This window comes from Anguilla rostrata, chromosome 10 (assembly GCF_018555375.3).
Source record: "Anguilla rostrata isolate EN2019 chromosome 10, ASM1855537v3, whole genome shotgun sequence".
Taxonomy (NCBI): domain Eukaryota; kingdom Metazoa; phylum Chordata; class Actinopteri; order Anguilliformes; family Anguillidae; genus Anguilla; species Anguilla rostrata.
In genome coordinates this window covers 15,766,825-15,790,831 of record NC_057942.1, presented here as the reverse complement: position 1 = coordinate 15,790,831, position 24,007 = coordinate 15,766,825, and the positions used below count along the sequence as shown (strand labels likewise).

The window sequence follows — 24,007 nt, the reverse complement described above, 5'->3', positions numbered from 1 at the left end:
TACTGAGTGTAAGTTCTAGCAGCGGTGCTGTTATAGTTGTGCTGAGTGTAAGTTCTAGCAGCAGTGCTGTTATAGTTGTACTGAGTGTAAGTTCTAGCAGCAGTGCTGTTATAGTTGTACTGAGTGTAAGTTCTAGCAGCAGTGCTGTTATACTTGTACTGAGTGTAAATTCTAGCAGTGGTGCTGTTATAGTTGTACTGAGTGTCAGTTCTAGCAGCAGTGCTGTTATAGTTGTACTGAGTGTAAGTTCTAGCAGCAGTGCTGTTATACTTGTACTGAGTGTAAATTCTAGCAGTGGTGCTGTTATAGTTGTACTGAGTGTCAGTTCTAGCAGCAGTGCTGTTATAGTTGTACTGAGTGTAAGTTCTAGCAGCGGTGCTGTTATAGTTGTGCTGAGTATAAGTTCTAGCAGCAGTGCTGTTATAGTTGTACTGAGTGTAAGTTCTAGCAGCAGTGCTGTTATAGTTGTACTGAGTGTAAGTTCTAGCAGCAGTGCTGTTATAGTTGTACTGAGTGTAAGTTCTAGCAGCAGTGCTGTTATAGTTGTACTGAGTGTTAGTTCTAGCAGCGGTGCTGTTATAGTTGTACTGAGTGTAAGTGCCAGCGGAGGGAAGGCTAAAGTTCTCCATTTCTCTCTCTCCCTCCAGGAGGGCACCACTTGACGTCTCCCCCATCCCAGGCCGAGTCCCTGCTGGCCATGTTTGATCCCCTGTCTTCCGCAGAAGGTAATCTGCTTACAGCCGGCATCATTAACTCCCCACTAATGGCACGGGCTCAAACGAACAGCATGGAGGGGAAAAAAATAATGAACACGACAACCTGTGTCTCTCTCCGTCTCTCCCCCTCTCTCATTCTTTACCTCCCTTCTCCCCCCTCTCTCATTCTCTGCCTCCCCTCTTCCCCCTTTCTCTCGCTCCTCCCCTTCCACCCTCACTCTCTGTCCCTCTCTCCCTCTTCTTCCCAATCACTGGACAGTGTTATTGTACCATAAATAGACATTTGGATTGACTTTTTTTGGGGGTCTGGGCATTTTGAGGGTCGCTCGTCTGGGGTTGGGCGAGGATGGGGCGGCGGTGTATTTCTCGAGCCCGGTTTCCGGGGCGATTTGTGGGACGGGGTCCGTGCCCCGCGTTGCCGTGGAGACAGGTGCCAGGGAGGGAGCGCGGCAAGGTGACGCGGCGGCAGGTTGCGAGACCTCACCGCGGGGCAGGCTGGCACGGGCCGCCACCGTCTGACTGCGCGCGCGTGCGGCGCCAGGCTGGCACCGGAAGGCGTTTTCGGGAGGGAGAGCCTACCCTTGGAACAGGTGGCCTACCCTGCACCCCAGGCGCGGCTCTCTCCCCGGCAGAGCCCTCTCCGGCGCTTCTGGAACTTTCCCCGCGCTCGTCCTGTCACGTGTGCGCGCTAGTCACACGCACATCTCAGGAGGCTAATGAGAGAGCCCCAGATTCTCAGCGGCGGGGCCCAACGCCCAGCACTTCCATTTATTCCCATTACTGGCCTATAGCAGCTGCTCTTATCCGGAGGGACATGAACAACTGCGCTTTTATGCGGTGCCCATTTATATACCTGGATATGTACCGGAGCGGTTTAGATTAAGTGCCTTTCTCTGGGGTACGATGGCAGGATCCTACCTGGAAATGGGACAGTTCACCTGCGGGCTCCAGTCATCGAGTTATTCCGCTTGTGTGCCCTGGCGGCGTGACCCCTGTGACATCACTGGCCTCCGCCCCCCCCCCTGCAGGTTCCTCCACGGGCACCATCGTGAGGCCCAAGGTGCACTGCACCCGGCCGCCCCACCCTCCGCCGGACCCGCCCGTGGCGGAGCCGCGCCACGCCCTGTTCGGACCCCACGGCCTGGCGCAGGCGGAGCTGGAGCTGGCCAAGCAGCGGCACTCCTACCCCGACCGGCTGGTGCGCAGCCGCAGCTCGGACATCGTCTGCGCCGGCCGCCGGCCCACCAGCGACCCCGGCCTCAACCGCCGGGCCACCGTGGAGGAGCGGGACCCGGCCCCCGGCTTCTCCCTGGGACCCTCGTCCTCGCCCAGCAAGGACTCGCTCAAAGGAGACGTGAGTCCGCCCTTAATAACCCTGACCCTCTTGACCTCCCCGTTGTTTGTAGTGATTTTACCTTTGCTCCACCCCCTTCACTTCCCCATTGGCTGTATTGAGTCTGCCTTTTCTCCACCCCCTTCACTTCCCCTATTGGCTGTAATGATTCTGACTCTGCTCCACCCCCTTAACTTTCTCATTGGCTGTAATGAGTCTGCTCCTGCTCCACCCCCTTGACTTCCCCATTGGCTGTAAGCCCGATTGCTGATGGTCCGTCTCAAATACTTTGTGCGTAGCCACCAACGGGGGTGGAATTAGATACTGTAAAGGTGATGCGGTTATTTCTGTGGGGAACTCTGAAAAGTGCCAAACCATCAGTGCTGTATAGGTATGGGGCATGCCCCGCCCAGGGCGTAACTTGGCTGGATGGCATACCTGCCATCCCAATATGCACACCTCTTTGACCCCTGAATCTGGTCTCGAAACAACTTCAGGCTACTACATAGCCCCCACCCCTTGTTAGCTAAGTCTTTGACAGCATAAAATCATAATACACGAAGATGAACTGGCTCAAGGAATCTTGGGTAATTTCCATTTTCTGTACTCTCAGGAGGAGAGGAAGGACAGCGATGACGAGAAGTCCGATCGCAACCGACCATGGTGGAAGAAACGCTTTGTCTCGGCCATACCCAAAGGTAACCTGCAGGGAAATCTCGTTATCACTCGGTTTTAGTGACCTGTGTTTACATTCACACTACTGATTTTTACCATTGTTTAACTGGGTGGATTGGGGAATATGTGTCTGCATGATGATGTTAAACCCCTTCCCATCATGCATCATGGTATCTTTCAGTTTTATGGAGTAATGACTCCAAACATTATAAAACTTTGCAGCATATTGACTACCACAGCTTAAAAGTTGTTAAAATATTGCTAATCAGCTAGCCCCTGCAAACTTTAAAAACTTTATTGTTCTGGCGCATGTTTGTTTGACATAATTCTGAATGTATAACGGTAGCTGAGAGAGATGTGGTAGTGCTGTGTCCTTCTGCGGTGATTCACACTCCTGGCCCTGCTAATGGTAGGCTCTGCATGTCAGTCTAACTGTACTGTAGTACAACAAAGAAGCTATTAGTCAAGCAGTCGTTCAGTATAAAATAGTATTTAAATATAAGTATAATATAATTGATGTTAAAATAGAGGGGTAAAAGATAAGATCCTGCAGGTCTTGTCCGACTGTGACGGCGTAGGCTGCGGCGTTCTGGGGTTTGCGCGGTACTTGGCGGGAGCTGTGTGTGTGAATGTGTCTGTTGTTCCTCACACAGTGCTGTACTGGACTGCAGAAAGCGAAGGACCAGGTAACACGCTGTAGCTCTGCTGTCGTGCCCCCCCCCCCCCCCCCCCCCCCACTCCCCTCGCTGAGCTGAGCTGAGCTGAGCTTAGCTGTGAGCCACGCGGCAGCCTGGCACTCAAGCAGCCGTCGCCACGGCCCGAGGCCACGCCCCCTTTGCCATAGCTACGGCTGTGTTGTGACGTGGCTTATTTTGCAGGCCCTCATTTGTGTTTCGTTTCGCTGATTTCTTTTTGCATTACACATGGCAGTGCATCGAGTGAGGAACTCTTTATTAGCATTGCATACTGTAACTGTGCTAGTGTACCTGAGGGGAAAAGGCCTTTATTAGCATTATATACAGTAAGTGTGCTAGTGTACCTGAGGGGCAAAGGCCTTTATTAGCATTACTACAACAGTGTGCTATGGACCTGCAGAGGAAGGAAGGCCTTATGCTGCTACCTCAGCTAGTGGCTAGCTAGCCTGAGGGGCAGGCCTCAAGCATTGACAGTCCAGTCAAGCTTGCATGCTAGGTGTATGAGTGGTAACAGGCCTTATTGCTTACTCAGTATGCTGCTTGCATTACACATGGGGTGAAAGGCTTTTATTAGCATTACATACAGTAAGTGTGCTAGTGTACCTGAGGGGAAAGGCTTTATTAGCATTAATACAGTAAGTGTGCTAGTGTACCTGAGGGGAAAAGGCCTTTATTAGCATTACATACAGTAAGTGTGCTAGTGTACCTGAGGGGAAAAGGCTTTTATTAGCATTACATACAGTAAGTGTGCTAGTGTACCTGAGGGGGAAAGGCTTTTATTAGCATTACATACAGTAGATGTGCTAGTGTACCTGTGGGGAAAAGGCCTTTATTAGCATTACATACAGTAAGTGTGCTAGTGTACCTGAGGGGAAAAGGCTTTTATTAGCATTACATACAGTAAACGTGCTAGTGTACCTGAGGGGGGAAAGCCTTAATTAGCATTACCTACATTACATAAGCTAGTGTACCTGAGGGAAAAAGCCTGTATTAGCATAACCTGCTTTAGCAGCAAAGACCAATGCTTCACTTGCTCACTGTTACTCACTTGCAGTGGGACAGTAATGCTACATGTTTCCCAAGCGGGAGCGCTATCGATACCTCACTGATTAAAGCCTATGGCACAGTTTCTGCTACGGACAGCAAATTATTTCCAGTGACTGTCACTGTGCGGTAGCTGCACCCCTCATGGACTCATGGCCTTCAGTGAGCCCTCCCTGCCGACCAGTTATAGTCTGATCTTTGTTAAGAGAAATTTTTGAGCGGGCGGTGACGGACAAAATTAATTAAAAATATTGTTTACATATTCATGAGCGCTCAAAATGACGCCTCTAAAGGAAAGAGATATCGCCGCGGAGGGTAAAAGTGATCCGGCTGTCTCGCTGATGCTGGCCGTGTGCACCTGCATTCATTTATTTATTTATTTATTTATTTGTCTGTCTCTGAAGTCCTCCTGTAGTCAGAGTTGATGATCAGCGTGGTACTGTTCCGGGCGCCCAAAATAGACTCCATGCCCCAGAAATTGCCGTGCTCAAACCCGGGAGACGTTTTCTGGGCCTCTGTGCTTTCCGTATCTCAGCCCGAGACCCAGGAGATCGATGTCAGAATGGCCCGGTGCATAAAAGGTTAAACATAAGGCTAACGATAATGCACAGGGACGAGTGACTGAATAAAGATATTGATTTTGATTAAGATTAGAGACGGCGCAGCACGTAACTTGTGGGTAAGCGTGTGGCAGGTAATCAAATGAACTCTCGTGGTGGACAGTTCCCCAAATGAATTGCCAATAGCAGGCACCTCCATACGAGGACTTGGGTCCCCATTAGGCACAGTACACAAATTGAAGTTCATTGTGCCAAGAAAAACAAGCCTCGACTGTTTCGTTACAAACATGCTATATACGTACATATTGCTGTACAAAATTGTGTTTTATGGTGCTCGCATAGAAACGCACACATATATACGCGCGTATATATGGTGACGTTGTGCCTGTTGTCTCAGTTGCCTGGTTATGTGTATTTTATTTGCAGTGCTGATGAGGCTGTGCTGTTATTATTTGCTAGCTTCTATCCATTTGCAGAATTGTTGCAGTACGTCACTGTCAGTTTGTGAAAGTTCCCATATTTTTAGCTGGGATATGTCTTTGATTTTGTTACCAGTAATATAGGACCTTATAATATGTGTTTTTGAACCAGTAAAAATGTGTGTGGCAGTCTGCAGAAATCCCTCGAGTGGAAAAAGTTTTGCTTTGTTCACAAAAAAAGATGTCGTCAGTAGTCAGAATTTTCTATTCCAAATTTTTTTTTTTTTTTTTTTTTCAAATTAGCCAAATAGCAATTTTGGGCCCATCTCATTTCTGCAGCATCCCCTGTCAATTCTGCAGGGGTGACAGATGCATGCGCATCCTTAAAAAAAAAGCATGCATGCATGCAGCTACCGCTGCATTCCACTCTGCGGTCCACTAGCTTAGCCGCACGGTCGCCATGCTAAATGACAGAGCTTCTGCCCTTCACAGCACCCCATTTGCTTAGCTAACGAGAGCTCCAAATGAGAAAAATGGCCAATGCCTTTCTGTAGCATAGTTTTTCATAAAATGTGCCAAAAGAATAAATGTTTTTCTGGCTTTTATGGTCACATAGATGAAAAATCTCTTTTTACCCAAAAAAAAAAAAAAACCTTTGTAGCCTGTCGCCAAAAATGCGTCCAGGATTCCGTTGACCGCCACACATAAATTTTTTCAGAGCAGTTTAATTTATCCCACAGTGTGAAAAAGCGGTCGCTATGAAAAGCAGAGTGAAAAGCGGTCGCTTTGAGCGGGACCACGTCACTGAGCCCTCCCCCCTTCCCACCCGGTCTCCCTGGTTACTCACGACGTCACCTTTTCCGCAGCTCCCATGGCGGCGTTCCGGAAAAGAGACAAGCTGGAGAAGGACGACGTGGTGCTGGAGCGGGTCCCGCAAGGTCGGTGCCGACGTCCGCCGTCACTCCGCCCGTAACGGACACACCCCCGCACACAGATCAGGCGAGTGCGTATTCCTGCTGCCGCGGTGGCCTTAACCTGTATGTCTGTCCGTTTGTCCATCAGACGAGCCCCTGCCCAGACAGAACACTCAGGACCAGGCGGCCGAAGACATCCTGGACAAGTACAGGAACATCAAGCGCATCAGCCCCGGCGAGAGAGCCGCCGCCGCCTCGTACGACAGCCAGGGTGAGCGCATACGTACCTCACACACACGCAGGTACACACGCACACACATGCACACACACACACGCAGGTACACACACACACACACACACTCACACAGGTACACACACATTCACACACACACACACACACTCACACACACACACACACACACACAGACACACACACACGCAGGTACACACGCATGCACACACTCACACACACACATGCACACACACACGCAGGTACACACGCATGCACACACTCACACACACACATGCACACACACACGCACGTGCACACACACGCACAGACTCGCACACACACACACGCACACACACAACCAGGCACACATAACACACCACACACCATCACACACACAACCACTTCCACACACACACACACTCACACACACACACACCCATATGCACTCATATACACACACACAACCACTTCCACACACACACACTCACACACACAACCACTTCCACTCACACACACACACAGACACACACACACGCAGGTACACACGCATGCACACACTCACACACACACATGCACACACACACGCACGTACACACACATGCACACATGCACACACTCACACACACACACGCACACACACACAACCAGGCACACATACACACACACACACACTCACACACACAACCACTTCCACACACACACACACTCACACACACACACACCCATATGCACTCATATACACACACACAACCACTTCCACACACACACACTCACACACACAACCACTTCCACTCACACACACACACTCTCACACACACAACCACTTCCACTCACACACACACACACACACACACAACCACTTCCGCACGCGTGCACACACACACACACCCATATGCACTCATATACACACACACAACCACTTCCGCACACACACACACACACCCATATACACACATACACTCACACACACAACCATTTCCGCACACACAGCACACACATGCATGGGCACGTGTACACACACTCACACACACTGCCTCTGCTATTTGGCTTCTGAGGAATTCTTTACTGTGTTGCACTTGTACGTTGTCTGCTATTTTCCTTTTTACCAAATGTATATATAACTAAGTGAATTTCCCTGTCTCACCTCGCACCCAATTTCATTGTTTTATCTTTTAATGCGAATACTGTAAACACTTTGTGATGGTGGTCTTTTGTGTGTGTGCGTGTGTGTGTGTAGAGGCCTGTGGAGGAGAAGGAGAGAGTGTTCACGACTCCCCCAGAGAGGAGGTTCTGCAGAACATCTCCACAGACGACCTGCCCGACTCCGCCAGCCAGACAGCCCACCCTCAGGACTCCAAGTTCTCCTTCAGGTTCGCTGTGTGTGTGCGTGCGTGCTTGTTTGTTTGTGTGTTTGTGTGTGTGTGTGTGTGTGTGTGCCTGATCGTGTGTGAGTATCGGGGCTGGGGGGGATATTACAGTGTGAGTGTTTGGGGGGGCAGCCAGTACTGCCACTGCGAAGCTGAGCTGACAGTGCTGTTCATGCTGCTGTTCATGCTTTCCTGTTTCTCTGTGGCAGTGATGCAAAGAAGAAGCTGAGACTGGCCCTGTGCTCTGCGGACTCTGTGGTCTACCCCATCACGTTCCCTGCCTCCACCCGAAACGGCCTTCCTGACCACGGCGACCATGAAGGTACGGCAAACTGGCTGTGGTTAGCCCTCTGTTTATTCTGCCTACCACCACTACACTGCACTGAGACGTACTGCACCACACTGCTTCATACTGATTCACGCTGAGCCCCACTGTTTCATACTGATTCACACTGAGCCACACTGCTTCATACTTATTCACACTGCTTCATACTGATTCACACTGAGCCCCACTGCTTCATACTGATTCACACTGAGCCCCACTGCTTCATACTGATTCACACTGAGCCCCACTGCTTCATGCTGATTCACACTGAGCACCACTGCTTCATACTGATTCACACTGAGCCCCACTGCTTCATGCTGATTCACACTGAGCACCACTGCTTCATACTGATTCACACTGAGCCCCACTGCTTCATACTGATTCACGCTGAGCCCCACTGCTTCATACTGAATCACACTGAGCCTCACTGCTTCATACTGATTCACACTGAGCCACACTGCTTCATACTGATTCACACTGAGCCACACTGCTTCATACTGATTCACACTGAGCCACACTGCTTCATACTGGACTCTGTGTCTGTAACCTACTTCCTCATGGAACTCAGTGTCTGTAACTTGCTTTTTAATGGGACTCTGTGTCTGTGACGCACTTCCTGATGGAACTCAGTTTCTGTCACTCGCTTTCTGATGTGACTCTGTGTCTGTGATGCACTTCCTGATAACTCAGTGTTAACTCACTTCCAGATGGAAGTCATTGCCTGACCCCTGCTTCCTGTCTCCTTCCTAGACAACGAGATCGTGTGCTTCCTGAAGGTGCAGCTGGCGGAAGCCATCAACCTGCAGGACAAGAGCCAGATGGCCCAGATCCAGGAGACCACGCGCTGTGTCAGCCGCTTCGACGCCCGCACCTGCAGGAAGCTGCTGGCCGCCATCGCCGACGACTACAGGTACCCACAATCCCATGGGAAGCGGAGCAGGTGCTCCTGAAAGACCAGAACAGGAGTGTCTAGTACCAGCACACAATTTATGTATATATATATATATATATATCTGCACACACAAACACTCACACACAAAGTAAGCCAATAATGTTTGGGACCAAGGTATATTTTTTCTTGATTTCGCTGTGTATTCCACAATTTTAGACTTTGAATCAAACAATTGGTGGTGCTCCAATTAACCACATGTGATTGAAGTTCAGATTCTCAGCTTTTATTTAAGCATATTTTTATACATTTTGGTTTTACCCTGTAGAAATGACAGTGCTTTTTATACATAGCTCCCCCATTTCAAAGCACCATAATGTTTGGGACATATTAATGTTATGTAAATTAAAGTATTGTAGTCCTATTTAGTACTTTGTAGCATATCCTTTGCATGCATTGACTGCTTGAAGTCTGTGATTTGACATCAGGTACTCAGTATCTTTTCTGGTGATGCTCTGCCAGGCCTGTACTGCAGCTATCGTGAGCTCCTGTTCGTTTCGGGGGCAAGTTACCTTAAGTTTTCTTTTCAGCGTATGTAAAACATGTTCAATTATATTCAGATGGGGCGAATGACTTGGCCAGTCAAAAATTTTCCCGTTTTTGTATTTGTAACTCCTTTGTTGCTTTAGCAGTATGTTTGGAATCATTGTCTTTCCATAGCATGAAGTGCCATCCATTGAGCTATTTCTGTACACTTCAGAATGAATTCTGCTGATGCTATCAGCAGTTACATCATCAAAGACAAGTGAGCCACTATCTGTGGAGGGGTGGATCTTGGATCTTGGGCAGTCTTTTGGCCATTGCAGTTTGCTCTTACAATCACAATGATACAAGTGAATCTTGGTCTCATCTGTCCACCAGACCTTTTTCTCGGCGGGCTCTTGTAGGTACAGTACTTCTTTTCAAACTGTAACCTGGTCATCCTACTTTTGTGGCTGACTAGTGGTTTGCATCTAGCAGTATGGCCTCTAGTTCTGTTTGTAAAGCCTTCTGCGGACAGTAGTCACTGACACATCCATGCCCGCCTCCTGAAGAGTCTGTCTGATCTGTCGGAGAGGCGTTTGGCGGTTTTTCTTCATTGTGGTGAGACTTCTTTGGTCATTAGTTCGGTCATCATCTTTTGCCTGCCAGGCCCTGTGAGCTCACCAGTGCCCTCTTCTTAATGATGTTCCAAACAGTTTATTTTGATGAGTCTATGGTTCGGTGTATGCCTCTGGCTGTTCTTCCTTATTTCGCAGCCTCAAAATGGCTTCCTTGACTTTCATTGGCACAAATCTGGTCCTCATTTTGACAAACGCCAATAACAGGTTCTAAAGGCAATCAGAAGCCTAGAATCAAGACTAGATACTGAAAGCTCCCTCTTATACCTGCACTAAGGAAGCAATTGAACACACCTGACTAAGTGTGTCACATCTGACAAAGTGCTATCATTTCTGCTCGGTGAAACCAAATGCTGAGAATCTGAACTTTAATCCCATGTGAGTTTTTAGAGTAAAAATCTAAAATTGTGGAGCTCTGAGCCAAATAAAGTCTCTGTTCCAAGCATTATGGAGTGTATTGTGTATACGTACCATAGCGATAAAACATAGCATTTAGCCTGAACAGTGAACTTCTAAGGTTAAGGGTTGTTTGTCTTCTTAGTTGGACGCTCTACCTGGGGTTAGCTACAGTTCAGTTCACCAACCTCCACAGCACCTTAACCGCCAGGGGTGTTTGCACCTTAGTCTCTCTCAATCTGTGCTTTACCTTAGCTGGTAGGCAGTGACTGCAGGCGTGCACAGTTGTGTATTGGGTTTGTATGTATTTACTGTTCTAAGGGATAGCATGTTTACATTTGTGTGTGTGTGAGAGACAGTGCTTGTGATGCGGCGCCTCTCGCTCTTGCAGGAAGCGGGCGCCCTACATCGCCTACCTGACGCGGTGTCGGCAGGGCCTGCAGACGTCGCAGGCGCACCTGGACCGCCTCCTGCAGAGGGTGCTGCGGGACAAGGAGGTGGCCAACCGCTGCTTCACCGCCGTCTGCGTGCGGCTGCTGCTGGAGCAAATGGAGGCCAAGATGCAGGGCTTCATCAGAGGTGTGGTGCTGGTGTAGTGTGCGTATGTGTGTGTGTGTGTGTGTGTGTGTGTGTGTGTGTGTGTGTGTGTGTGTGAGCATGTGGGCGTGTGCATGTGTGTGTGCGTGTTCATGTGTGTGTGCGTGTTTGAGCGTGTGTGTGCTTGTGTGTTTGACCGTGTCTGTGTGTGTGCGAGTGTGTGCGTGTGTGTGTTTGTGTGTTTGTGTGTTTGACCGTGTGTGTGTGTGTGTGTCTCGCTCCTATCTCTGTTTTTCTGTCTCTTGCTCCCTTTCCCTCTTTTTCTTTGTCTCTGTCTCTTGCTCGCTCTCTTTCTCTGTCTCTTTCCCTCTGTCTCTTGTTTGCTTTCTCTCTCTCTCTCTCCCCCGCTCTCTCCCGGCCTCTCTTTCAGAGCCTAATGTCTTCTCACGCTTTACATTTTTCAAATGCATTTTCTAGCGTGGGTGACTTCTTCATAATAACGCGCGCTCTCTTTCTCTCTCGCTCCCTCTCTGCATCACTCCTGTCTTTTCTATTAATGCTAAGCGCTGCCTAGGGCAGCTGCGCCAGAAAGATCATCAGGAGATTTACATTTACTGTTGTCATTTAACTTTATATCATCAGTTAAATTCATTTTAATTTCACAGTGGGAAAAAAAAAAAAAAAAAAGAAAACGTCAATGAGAACCGGCGAATGCAGCCCCTTATCGCGCGACTTATCGGCAGCCGTTACCGGGGCGATCGCTCAAAGCTTCATTTGTCCAACCGAGGACTTTCCTTTGGTTTATATTTGCGGGCGGAACCACATTTAACGGCCTTTTAAAGGACATTTTGCGGGGTTGTTGTTAAGACAGGGGGAGCGCTGGCTGGGAAGTAACCTTTTTAATGTGAATATTAATTCTGCGGAAATGGCAGCGCGGCGTAAGACCGGGCGTTCTGAAAGAGCGCGGCTTCCTGTACGGTCCCGCGGAAAGCCGCGCCGGCGCTCGGCGACGCGCTCGCTCGGCCCGCCCCCCCCCCGAGCTCCTGGCTTCCTGTGTCCTGCTGCCCGGAGTCATGTGACCCGACCAGCGCGCCTCTCTGGCCGAGGAGACGCTCTAGGGGGCACCAGACCCCCACGCCTGTCCACGGGCTCTTCGCACAGAGCGCTTTATTCAAAACGCATTTTAGTTTTTATATATTTATTGTGTTTTTATTTACTTAATATTTTTGTATTTATTCAACCAAGTCGGTGGACTGAGATCTCTGTTGTTTGCCTCTGGTGATACTAACCTCTAAATAAGGTGATAGGGTTGATTTGTGCTAGATGCAAAAACAGAAAGATATCAAGGCGGACTGTGACACTGTCAGATGGCATTTATTCAGTTCGCTCTTGAGAGACTGCAGAAAAAAAAAAAACCTTGCACGTCCCCTTGTGGCATCCAAAGATTAACTTAAAATAGTCATTCTCATCTGTTTTTGTCGTTATAAAATTGAGCTGGAATTTATAGAGAAACAAAACCATCAGAACATATCTGTAAAACTTGAAATACTGGAGGGGATTTTGAGCACGAAAAGCATTTGAGCGTCTGTTCATAGACTGATTTGATGGCAAATTAGATAATGGTTCTGTTACAGCCAGATATATTTGTGCAGCTTCTTGACACCTCAAATTATATTGATTAAAATAATAAATTATTATTATTAATAATAATAATAATAATAATAATAATAATAATAATAATTTTCGTAATAAGTTTGTAATTAAAGTTCAAATAATCTTTTTTTGTAACAATTTTGGGAAAGTCAGGCAATTGATAATAAAGACATTACAGTCTATAAAAATAATAATGAACATATTCCTCGTTACAACAGTTAATGGTCCCATCGGAGTACAAGATCACCATAAATACGAAAGTACGACAGGTTATTGCAGGGATGGGAATTACACGATACACGCATAACACTTTGAGCCACTCCGGGTTTTATAGAAACAGGTGTTAGTGCCCTGAATGGAAATAGCCTGTTGATGGTCGACTGTATCCTGCTTACGGTGAGGCCTGGACCGTATTAGAAGTGTTATATAAATCTTGCAGGAACAGTAAAACTTAATGCTGTGATTGGTCAGTTCGGGGATTTCTAATCCCGGGAGGCGGGTCTGTGGGCGGGGTTCCACGCTCTGAGTGACACGCCATGCCTCTGTGCCCCCCCCCCGCCCAGCGTTCCAGGGGTGCACGGCGGCCGACGACAAGACGGCGTCGGTGGAGGACTTCCTGCGCTACCTGTACGGCGCCATGGCGAACGACGCCATCTGGCAGTACGCCAGCGAGGAGCAGCTGCAGGACGCGCAGGCGGCCATCGAGCGCAGCGTCATGAACCGCATCTTCAAGCTGGCCTTCTACCCCAACCAGGACGGGGACGTCCTGAGAGACCAGTACGGCCCCGCCCCGACCCCTAACCCCCGACCCCTGACCCCTAACCCACCCGCACTGAACCGTGATCTCAGCGCAGGCGCCCACATCGACCCCGTCCGTGGACACACGTGCATGCACACAAACATCGCACATAACACACACACACGCGCGCACACACACAGTCCGGTCTGGTCTTAGTCTTCACCCATGTGAAAAAAGTATACTAAGTGTACATGATATAAACTTTAATTTTAAGTATTCTTAAGTATAAAATAGTATAGTACTACAACTGTAATATTTGTATTAGTCACATGGTCACATGGGCATTCTCTACAATGCACCGGCAACATCTGCACAGAATCTCTGTTAAATCCTGGTAGTTATTGCAAGATTACGTGCTCGATGAGTCCATATATATATTTGTACTTTGTGCAGATGTTTGGACGAGTCGATATCTTAAAACATGGGCCCAGTTTTAGATTGCTAACAGCCTCCTGTAGTATTCCCTATTTTCTTTGTATCACCGTAAAATAGACATTTTTATTTATTTGTTAACCTTACAATTTCTTTATTGAGAATAGCTTTTTTAAAAAAAAAAAACATTGGGATTGTTTGGCTTGCTGTGCAGTATATATTGTTTGTTTTACGACCTATCAACATCTTGAGGGTCATTTTAGTGGTCGTTTGAAAGGCTGATGTGGGTCCCGGGTGCAATTTTACAGCTGCATCACGACAGCCCATCTCTTTCAGGGTCTTACAGGAACACATTCAGCGCCTCTCCAAAGTGGTGACAGCCAATCACAAGGCTCTTCAGATTCCAGAGGTAAGACTCTCTGACCAATGAGGCATTGCAGTGAGGCATTTTGGTTACGGATCTGTATCGTCTGTGTTACCCAAACGGTGTATATTCAGAACTTGGTAATTTGGACCTCATCTGAGGTTATTTTGTTAATTTCCAGCTATGTAAATGCTTAGCAACCATTTCTCTGAGTATCTTTATAAGTTTGTTAAGAAGTATAAAATGTGTTCCATTTTGATACTGTGCGCTGTTCTCAGAATTTCGTTTTAATAGAAAAGAGGCGTTCTGTTTGGGATTAGTTATTCATTTGCTTTGGCGTGTTTGGTTACTTTTGCTTTCCCATAATTTCCCATAATTAATTTCAGGTGTTAGCAGAAATACTTATGAATGTCATAAATCCTGGATACCTGTGAAAATAACGGGTAAAAAAAAAAAAAGAAGCTTCAAATGTAATGGGTTTAGTTCATCAGCGAATGGTGTGTCAGAGAAGTTCTGGGCCCACAGCAGCTGTAGTGCTAACGGAGCGCTAGCCTGAGGTGTGTGCAGGTGTCTTTGGGCTGGGTATTCATTCCGTTCCTCTTGTTAACACCCCTGCCAATACTGTCGCCCAGGCAACGCCACCAGCAGCAGCTGAAATGCCACTTTTGTTTTCCTAAAATTAAAAGCGATTCTTATTATAAAATAAGACCCAAACAGTGCAGTGGCGTGCGGTTTTTGAAATATTAATTTTTTTCCCCCTCACTTTTTGAATCACATTTTCAGCTTTAGCCTGAAGTGTTGTGGTTCTTCCAATTCTATAGAGTCCATAAAAATTATAATTATTTTTAAAAAATGACATTTCTGTGACAATGGGGGCTGTTTTTGAAGTCTTTAAATTCTAGAAATGTTCCTTAAATAAGAAAGGGTTGGTGTGGGGCGAGGGAGTGGATCGGAGGGAAGTGGGCAGATTCAGGCAGCGCTCCAGACGCAGACACATTAAGGTGCGTGTTTAAGATGGCCCGTACATTCCAGGGGAGACCCGGTGCGTTTATGGAGTGTGGCTGGCCTGGATTTATTGGGACCGGAGGAGCGCATTTTTCTACCCGTGTGCACAAGTTCATTAAAAACCCGGGCCAGATTTATAGAGAGGCGCATCTCGGGTAATTAATAAAGGGGACCGTCGCGTCGCCCCCGCCCCGCTCCCGAAGCCGTGTCTCAGCCGCGCCTCGCTGTCGCGACGCGCCGCCCCCCTCAAAGAAACGAAAAAAGACATCCGCGTTTGAAAAGAAACAAATTTTCCTTCATTTACTGCGGGGGGGTGGATGAAGAGATCTTATTGGCCAAACCAGGAATACACTGTTTTCAAGGCCGACGGCCTGTTTGTGTGTTTAGGCGATGTGTAGTTGGGCGAACGGCAGGCTTTCCCAAACGTTTTTTTCTGTGCGACCCCAAATGAATGTTAACAAGTTTCCGCGATCCCAACACCCCGCCCACACGCACGACTCGTTCCGAACGACATCGTTTAGCCGTGGCTCATTACCTTACTATAGTCGGGTTGTGATTTTTGACACGTAGTAGCCTACATTCACATATTTTAAAGAGAAAAAAATATTTTTTTTCTTTTTTTACTGTTTTGCTATTTTTCCCCAAAATTTCAGATGACCCCTTTCCTCAAATCAGGCGACTGCACACGGGAGCCCAGTTTGGGAACCCCCTGGTGTACGCTCTTCACGTACATGTCACATGTCGTAGATATTTGACCGGTACTTGGTACCGTTGCCTATTTGAAAGCACTTTTGCTGGAGAGGTGGAACTGTGTAATTGTGTGTAGCGTTCTGTGACGCGTATCCGCGCGCGCTTTGCCTGTGACTCAGGTGTACCTGAAGGAGGCGCCGTGGCCGTCTGCGCAGTCGGAGATCCGGACGATCAGCGCGTACAAGACGCCGCGGGACAAGGTGCAGTGCATCCTGCGCATGTGCTCCACCATCATGAACCTGCTGAGCCTGGCCAACGAGGACTCGGTGCCCGGCGCCGACGACTTCGTGCCCGTGCTCGTCTTCGTGCTCATAAAGGTGAGCCTCGGACGCACGCACACGCCCACGCACACACTAACACACACATACGCACACACGCGCAGACACACACCCGCACAAAAAGCGACACACACGTCATAACATGCGCAACGTAACACACGTACACACACACGCACACACTAACACACACATGCGCACACGCGCGCAGACACACACCCGCACAAAAAGCAACACACACGTCATAACATGCGCAACGTAACACACGTACACACAAGCATCTGCGCACGGGCACACACACATACACACAAAAAGGAGCACGCACACACACAAAAATGGAATACACACATATGTCATAACATGCACAAGGTAACACACGGACACACACAACGAGAACACACACACAATTGTCATAGCATGCACAAGGTAACACACATACACACTCATGCGCACGTAAGCACATTCATTTTGTGCACAAGCTACAAGCTTGCAAAGGCACATACAGAAACACGCGTAGAACATATAGATAGAGAGACGCACATTATTTAAACACACACACACACACACACACACAAGCGTGCGCACACACCGCAGTTGCGTAAGAACGTTGCAAAGATGTTGGTTTGCCGACTGCTAGCAGTCAGACACAGCCGCCCCGTCTGCTGCTATTTTCTTAACCGATAATGAACGCGATGAATTTTAAAGAGCGTTTAACGTGCGGTTGGTTACGATGTGCATTTTTTGCGCAAGGGCTGTCAGTCAGTTATTTTTTTATGCCATTAATTAATCCACAAATTAATCAGTTCGCTTTTAATTACGGCGGCGTTTCATATCAGCGAGTTTGACAGAGGGCTCCGCGCTGAAACAGCATTTTTTTCTCCCCGCCAGAGCAACGCCAAACGTTATTAGTCCAGGAGCGTCCAGGTTTAAAAGAATCCTTGAGACCGTAACGGGCTGACATGTGTTAAGTGTTTTTCCATTAACCCGACGAAAGCAAACAAAAATTAGCGGAAATGCACGTTTGAACGAAAACGCGTTACTTTTTTATCAAAAAACGAGGCGCGGGTATTTTTGCTCGCGTCTGTCGTTCGCTGCGTTGTGTTGTAAGAGAGGGAGAATTTGCGTAAATGTGCACGCGTGTAGTTTATGACAGTGTGCATGAAGTGCGTGTGTTGTGTGTGTATGTATTGTATATGTATGTATGTATTGCTGCACAGACATAAATTCACATACATGCAAAGATGATACAAGCGTACATATGTGTGGCTTCCAGCCATTAACTCCCTCCCTCTCCCCCTCCCCCCCTTTTGTCCAACCCCCCCCCCACCTCCCCACCCCCCCTTAGGCAAACCCGCCCTGCCTGCTGTCCACCATTCAGTACATCAATAATTTCTACGCCAGTCGGCTGAGTGGGGAGGAGTGCTATTGGTGGATGCAGTTCACCGCAGCGGTGGAATTCATTAAAACCATCGACGACCGCAAGTGATGCAGAACTGCCACCTGTACGGGCTGCCACCCGACCAACTGCTCCAGGACCGCGCCCACGTACCCCCCCCACCCTCCCACCCCCCTCCCCCGCTCACACCTGTACCCCGATTTGTCACTCTGTATTGTATAGCTGTACATAGAGTAAGAGACATTTTAGTATCAAAGAGTATATCGTAATAACAAAAGCAAGGAAAAGGAAAAAGTTGGTTTTACAAGGAACAACCATGAATGATGAATTGCCTCTCTCTTCTTTCTCTCTCTCTCTCTCTCTCCCTCCCCTTTCCCTCTCTGAGCAGTTTGGGTGCTGCATTAAAAGATCCTGAAAAGGATCATTATGAATATTATTTAAAATTAATATTTAATCCAGTTTTTTTTAAAAAGGGACCAGAATTCTACAGGCAGTTTGTGGGTTCTTTTACTACCTGCAAGCGCTACACATTCTCCTTCCCCAGACACGCAGACCACGAACGGAAGCGGCCACAGTATCCGCCTGTTAAAACGGAGGGTGCGGGCTCTCCGGCCAGATCGAACGCGCAGGGTTAACTTCTGGTTCATTTCTACAGCACATCTGAGCTGAACGGCGACCGCAACCTTGTCTTTCTTTTCCTTTTTTTTTTTGTTTTCCCAGCGAGAGCCAATAAGGCAGCCGTACTGTCTCTTTTTCGAATCGCACGGAAGCACACGCCAGCCATTTGCGTAGCTGGACTGTTTGTTTTACGGAACGTAACGAGCTTGTAAAAGGTAATTTTCTTCATCTTTAAAAAAAACAAACAAACAGAGAAAACAGTACTTCCCAACTGGACAGAAAGGCCCTTGTCTTTAGATCTGTCTGCATATGTTATTTACTGCTCTCTGTTTAAAGCTTTATTGATATTTTCCTTTGGAGAAAAAAAAAAACACATTAAAATGTTGCTGCTTGTATTAAGATACCGGGCAGAGTGGTGATGAGGAGGGTGGATGATTTGGGCTGTGAGAGAGAGAAAGATCCTGTTACCAGGTAGAGCGTGATGACACTTTTCAGTGGGTAAGAAGTACAGGAGAAACAGATGTGTCGTCAGGTTGCTTTCGGCGGTCAGTATTGCGGTGTCAGTGCCTTGCCGGGGAAAGGGTCGCGTTAGTGCCGGGCTGGCGTGCGGAGGGCTCTTCGGCGGTCGAGGCGAGAGGCGCCTCGTCTGCGGCGGCTGCGTCTCTCGGCGCCGTGCACGCCACGACGCGTGCTGCGCAGCCGCGGCCGCGTTCACGCTCTTCCTCTCCGTTTCCCTCGTTCTTCGCGGGGTTTTCCGAAGGGTCGGCCGACCCCGGGATCGGGTTTTCGCCCCGCACGGGCTAGCGTGCCTCCGGCGCGGACGGCGTCCCCGACCTCCCCCCCCCCCCGCCAGCCGCCGCCGCCAGCCCGTAGACGCGTCACTGAGGCTACCTCAAGAGAACAAAATCCATCTGAAGCGTCGGGGAATCTCGGCTTGCGGCCTAGCTCATGAATACGAATGTATAGATGTATTATAGACTTTATTTATTGGTTTGCTTTTTGGGGGGGGAGGGACTGGGCCGTGGCGAATAACTGAACCGTGTAAATCGGCGTGAGTGTTAGAGTAGGCTGTGGGCGGACACCGGTGGCCTCGTTCAGAGAGCGGAGAAAGCTCGTCACAGCCTGCGTTGCAGTACCTTTCAGCATCTCGTCAGGTTAACTTGCGAGACCCCAGGCACCCTATTACCAGACTGAAACAAAAGTGTTCCTTTTCTTCTTCTTCTAGCCGGTTAGTTCCTGGTCCTGGGCACCGCAAATACAAACTCATTAATTTGGCTCGTATCTGTCACCTCAGAGCTGCATTTTACTTGGCTCCGTAGTGCTGGTCATTTGATCCAGAGGAGCTTTTTAATTTGCTCACAAACAAAAAATAAAAAAATAAATAAATGCAGTGTAATTGCACCTGTAATATCCAGGATGTAAATACATCAATGAAAAAAACCAAACGAACAAAAACGAAAAAAAAAAAACGCAGTCGGTTCGTTTAACTCTACCTCCTTACGGCTTAATGAAAGGGACTGTTAAAAGTGGTTGTACACTGTTGTTTCTGTTATATTTCTCTCATTTTTAAAAAAAGAAGGGATGGGATTCTGTATTTCTCTTTTTTCTTCCCTAGTCCTTTAAAAGTTGAAGTTGAGCGGGGCTGCTCAGCCAAACAAAAAAAAATGGCAGCCATCCATGTTCTAGTTGCAGCTATTACAAGGCAAGAACGCAGTTTCCAATGTTAAAATATGCACTTTGCTACTCGCTTATGTATTGTATGTCTACAGATGTATTTTCTAAGCAGTTTTCCCCATTTTATATTTAATCAAAATATCACAAAAAAAGCCAATAAAATATCCAAAACACTGTGACTGTTAACTGACAGTGACTTGTGTGTGAGGGTTATGAAAGACGGTGGCCCTCTGGTGGTCATACGCTGGCCAATTTGAAGGTCACCCACCAGTTGCAATACCTTGTGGGTAGCTTCTGGCCAAACAAATACTCATTCGCTTCCCTGGCTAGTGACACGATCCACATTAAAATAGAAGTACATCTTGCCCACCAGTTGGCAGTGCAGTTGCCGGTCTGGTTGTTCACCAAAAGGTCATCGTTTGACCTTTTGCTCTGTTTTAAAAAAAAATAATAATAATTTTTGGTCATTATTAATGCAGTGCCATCGTGAAACTACATTCCCAAGGGCAATTCTTCTTTTCTGATCGAGTCAGCTGTTAGCAGGACACTGTGGTGGGCAGTCGAGACTGAATGCTGCCTGTTTCGAATGGGCGGATTCCCTCCATTCCTGATAGGGTGAATTTCCCTCCTTGGCTCGCAAGTCTTTTTCCATTCGCTACCTTTTCTTCTGAATAAAGACATATCAAAAAACCTATGCCAAATTTAGCTTTTTTGTTTTTACTTTCTAGATTTTATTTATTGTTTTTAAAGGTATGTACATGCCACGGTCTTGGTTCGTTTAAGAGTAAATTGGTATTCCTTTCTCACGCTGAATGTTTGAAGCGGTCGTTTTAATCTGCGTTTTCTTGGATTGCCGGCAGATTTATCTGAGACACTAGTAGAAAGAAGAAAAATAAATTGTGAGGATTACCTTCCACTGGGATAAACAGTAATGGCTTTGAGCTCAAGGCAAGCATATCAGTTGATCAGTGTGCATTTTTCGACTAATAGGTGCTTAGCCGTGAAATACTCATATTATAGCGTAGCGCCTGTGACATTAACAGTAGTATCATAGATTCAGGCAATTAGATGCTTTAGCTTAGTTCCTGACCTGTCTTGCTTTTTTTGTTCAATCGATTTATATCGGACGCGGCTACAAAAAAAGACAGACATGCCAACATCCGCAAAACAATCCTTTAAACGGGAATAAGTTCAGAAGCTTATTTTTTAGATGTAAATTGTCCTTAGTGTTTTGGAAGGGGCCTGTTTGAACACTGAGTTTTATTCAATAAAAGAGACCCTTGCTGTAGAAAAAAAAAAACAATTCAAGTGACACGCTCCACATTTCATTCCATGGGGGAAAAAAATGTGAATATGTCTTTTAGGGGCATTTAAACACTGTTGTATATCTTATATGAATTGTGACCTCTTAACTAACTAATCGCCAAAGTGAAACCATTTGGAGCGATCACACATCCGTGTGTATAATCTAGATTCAGTCTGGTTCTGTGATGAGTTGTGTTTTCAGTGAAAGGTTTCCAGACCTTTTGCCCTTAGTCGTCAGTAGTTCATCCCTTGTAAAAGCATTGCTACTGCATCCTAAAGGATTTTTAAGCCTAATTCAGACACATTTTGGCTAAATTCATGTTCTGATAAAGTGCTTGCACTTTCTAAAACCCAATGAGAAAGATTTGTCCAAACCATGTTGAAACCTGTTTATGTGTACAGTAGTGTGAATACAGGCCTCAGTAGTAAGCTCCTAAATTTTGGTGCCAGTCTGGAGAGAAAGCTCTGCTGTCCGTCTGTCTACTCTGGGACGGGCGAGATGGACAACCAGCAAATTCACATGAAAAAACTTGCACAATGTGGCATAGGTGGAGGGAGGAGGGGTGTTCTGTCTTTAATGTGATTAATGTATTATATTATTCTATAAAAAATTAAAAACAAAGTTGATCTCCCTTTTTCGCTTGCTTTTTGTGCTGTTTGAATCGAGTTTCTCACGCATTTGTCTCTCGAATGATTGGATGATCACGGCAGTGACAGTTACATGGCCACCAACAATAAAATGCCCCCTGTCGCCATTTAAAGTCTTTCAGCTGTAATCCCTTGTGGACAACAAAAAGAGGCGTAAGCACTCTGTTTCTTTTTGTTTTTTTTTTACTGTCCACGCTTCTGTGTGGTATGTCTTGTGTAGGTCTGTACCTCTAGTGGTGTTTGCTTGCCATTTTAAGTATACCTTTCCAAAGTCACTTCAACAGTTGCCTCAATTGTAAAAACCTGGTACATACAGACCACTTTGACGACCACTAAAATTCCACCCAAAAAAATATTTCTCAAAAATCATTTTGCATGAAATATTCTGTAATTAATACTGGAGAGGATTTTTGGGTGCTTGCTCTTTCACTTAGAATAAGGTCTGGGTTTCTCTTTTCTTTTTTTTGCCTGATGATGTCCATAGGCAAACATTAGGGCTGTTATTCTGTCGTGATCTAACTAGTTCCAGAGTAATGGCCCGAAAAGTATCCTTTCTAGAATATACCCAGACTCCTAAGTCACTTATAATGTGAACCCCTTAAGCGCACTATTTTTTTCTTTATGAATAAAAAGCCAGAGCGAGATATTCCCTTGGTCGGGTTGCACACACTCAGTCATGCACACTTTGTGTTCGTATCGGGCACTTTTCCCACTCCCTGTGGGGGCAGCACTGGCGTATACAATTTGCAGTGTCTTTCCTTGTAAGTGAAACGGAGCACTGGGTTGGCCAAATTCTGAATGGACGCACATCGCCGTTAGGTTACCGTGTCTTTTTTTAACATGCTTAACAACCAGCCAGAGAGAACTAGTTAGAGCCATTTCTCTGTAGGTCTACGTTGGGGTTAAAGGTCCTTTTAAAAACCCAAAGGCAAGCTTGACACCATCGCTGCCGTTTTCTGTATTTTACGGTAATGGCCCGTCCAGAATGATGCGTGCAACCAGAGTTGCACCAAAATGGACGCGGACTGACTCAACTGGGGTATGTCTAAGAACCCATAATCGCCTGTTTGTGTATTTCCATGGGAGCAATGATCAATCATAAGGTTACATAAAGTCAACTATGGTTGAAAAGTGGAGTAGGTACAACAGCTATAACTGGACTCGTCTAAAGCTACAAGGGAACCTAGCAAATACTGGTCATATGGCGTCACATTCAATACTGATCATCGCTGACATTGGCAAGGGCATTTTTAGTTTCATGAAAAAATGGCAGTTTTTGGCATCACACAGACTATGAGCCGTACTGCTGAATGCGCTGGTAATAGAATTAATGTCCCCAATTTCCAACATGGGTGCCATGCATATTAAAGGCTGTATACCACTAGCACAAAATCTGTTGCTGATTTTTTTTCCATGAAAAAACTGCATGTACCATTGATATGTCCATAGTAACCTATAAACTCTCCTGTGGTCATTCCAGCTGGTTCAAACAATACCAGTGTGTTTTCTAACATCACGGCTAGTACACTTGATGTTCATGAAATCCAGGGGGAAGTGTTGGTAATTGGGTGTGTTTTCAGTCGCCACTGTAAGAAATGCCTTTTACATTTTTTGAAATAACAAGCATTTGCTAAACAAAAAAGGCATCTTAAGATACAAGTGGTGTCTCAGGCATGTGCGCTAAGTGACTATGGGAGGACTGCAAATTACTGGCCTCTGCACTGTTCCACTTCAGCCATTATGGACAGCCTCTCGGTCTGAAGAAGGTGCTGCTTTCTTCATCCCTGCATTTAGGTGCTTCTTTGTGTAAATGGACTGATTAAAGTGTATTTTCTTGCTTTAGATGACAAATCCCTGGATGCCTTGTTGACTGGCATTGTAAACCC

General features: G+C 46.9%; 1 protein-coding gene across 7 annotated transcripts in view; it reads left to right on the top strand.

Annotated features, from left to right (window-relative positions):
- gapvd1 (GTPase activating protein and VPS9 domains 1) overlaps window positions 1-18,781 on the top strand; it is a 59,297-nt gene extending 40,516 nt beyond the window's left edge. For 5 of the 7 annotated variants that reach the window (XM_064354408.1, XM_064354407.1, XM_064354405.1 and 2 more), the window contains 14 exons: window positions 648-725; window positions 1,745-2,070; window positions 2,663-2,747; window positions 3,378-3,410; window positions 6,309-6,380; window positions 6,505-6,627; window positions 7,826-7,958; window positions 8,165-8,277; window positions 9,031-9,190; window positions 11,117-11,304; window positions 13,479-13,692; window positions 14,423-14,495; window positions 16,325-16,522; window positions 17,826-18,781. In XM_064354408.1, the coding sequence (XP_064210478.1) occupies window positions 648-725; window positions 1,745-2,070; window positions 2,663-2,747; window positions 3,378-3,410; window positions 6,309-6,380; window positions 6,505-6,627; window positions 7,826-7,958; window positions 8,165-8,277; window positions 9,031-9,190; window positions 11,117-11,304; window positions 13,479-13,692; window positions 14,423-14,495; window positions 16,325-16,522; window positions 17,826-17,966 (1,937 nt within the window). In that variant the 3' untranslated portion in view covers window positions 17,967-18,781. The remainder of the gene's footprint in view (window positions 1-647; window positions 726-1,744; window positions 2,071-2,662; window positions 2,748-3,377; window positions 3,411-6,308; window positions 6,381-6,504; window positions 6,628-7,825; window positions 7,959-8,164; window positions 8,278-9,030; window positions 9,191-11,116; window positions 11,305-13,478; window positions 13,693-14,422; window positions 14,496-16,324; window positions 16,523-17,825) is intronic. The other 2 variants (XM_064354409.1, XM_064354406.1) reach the window with 1 other exon arrangement.
- Window positions 18,782-24,007: the final 5,226 nt, after the last annotated feature.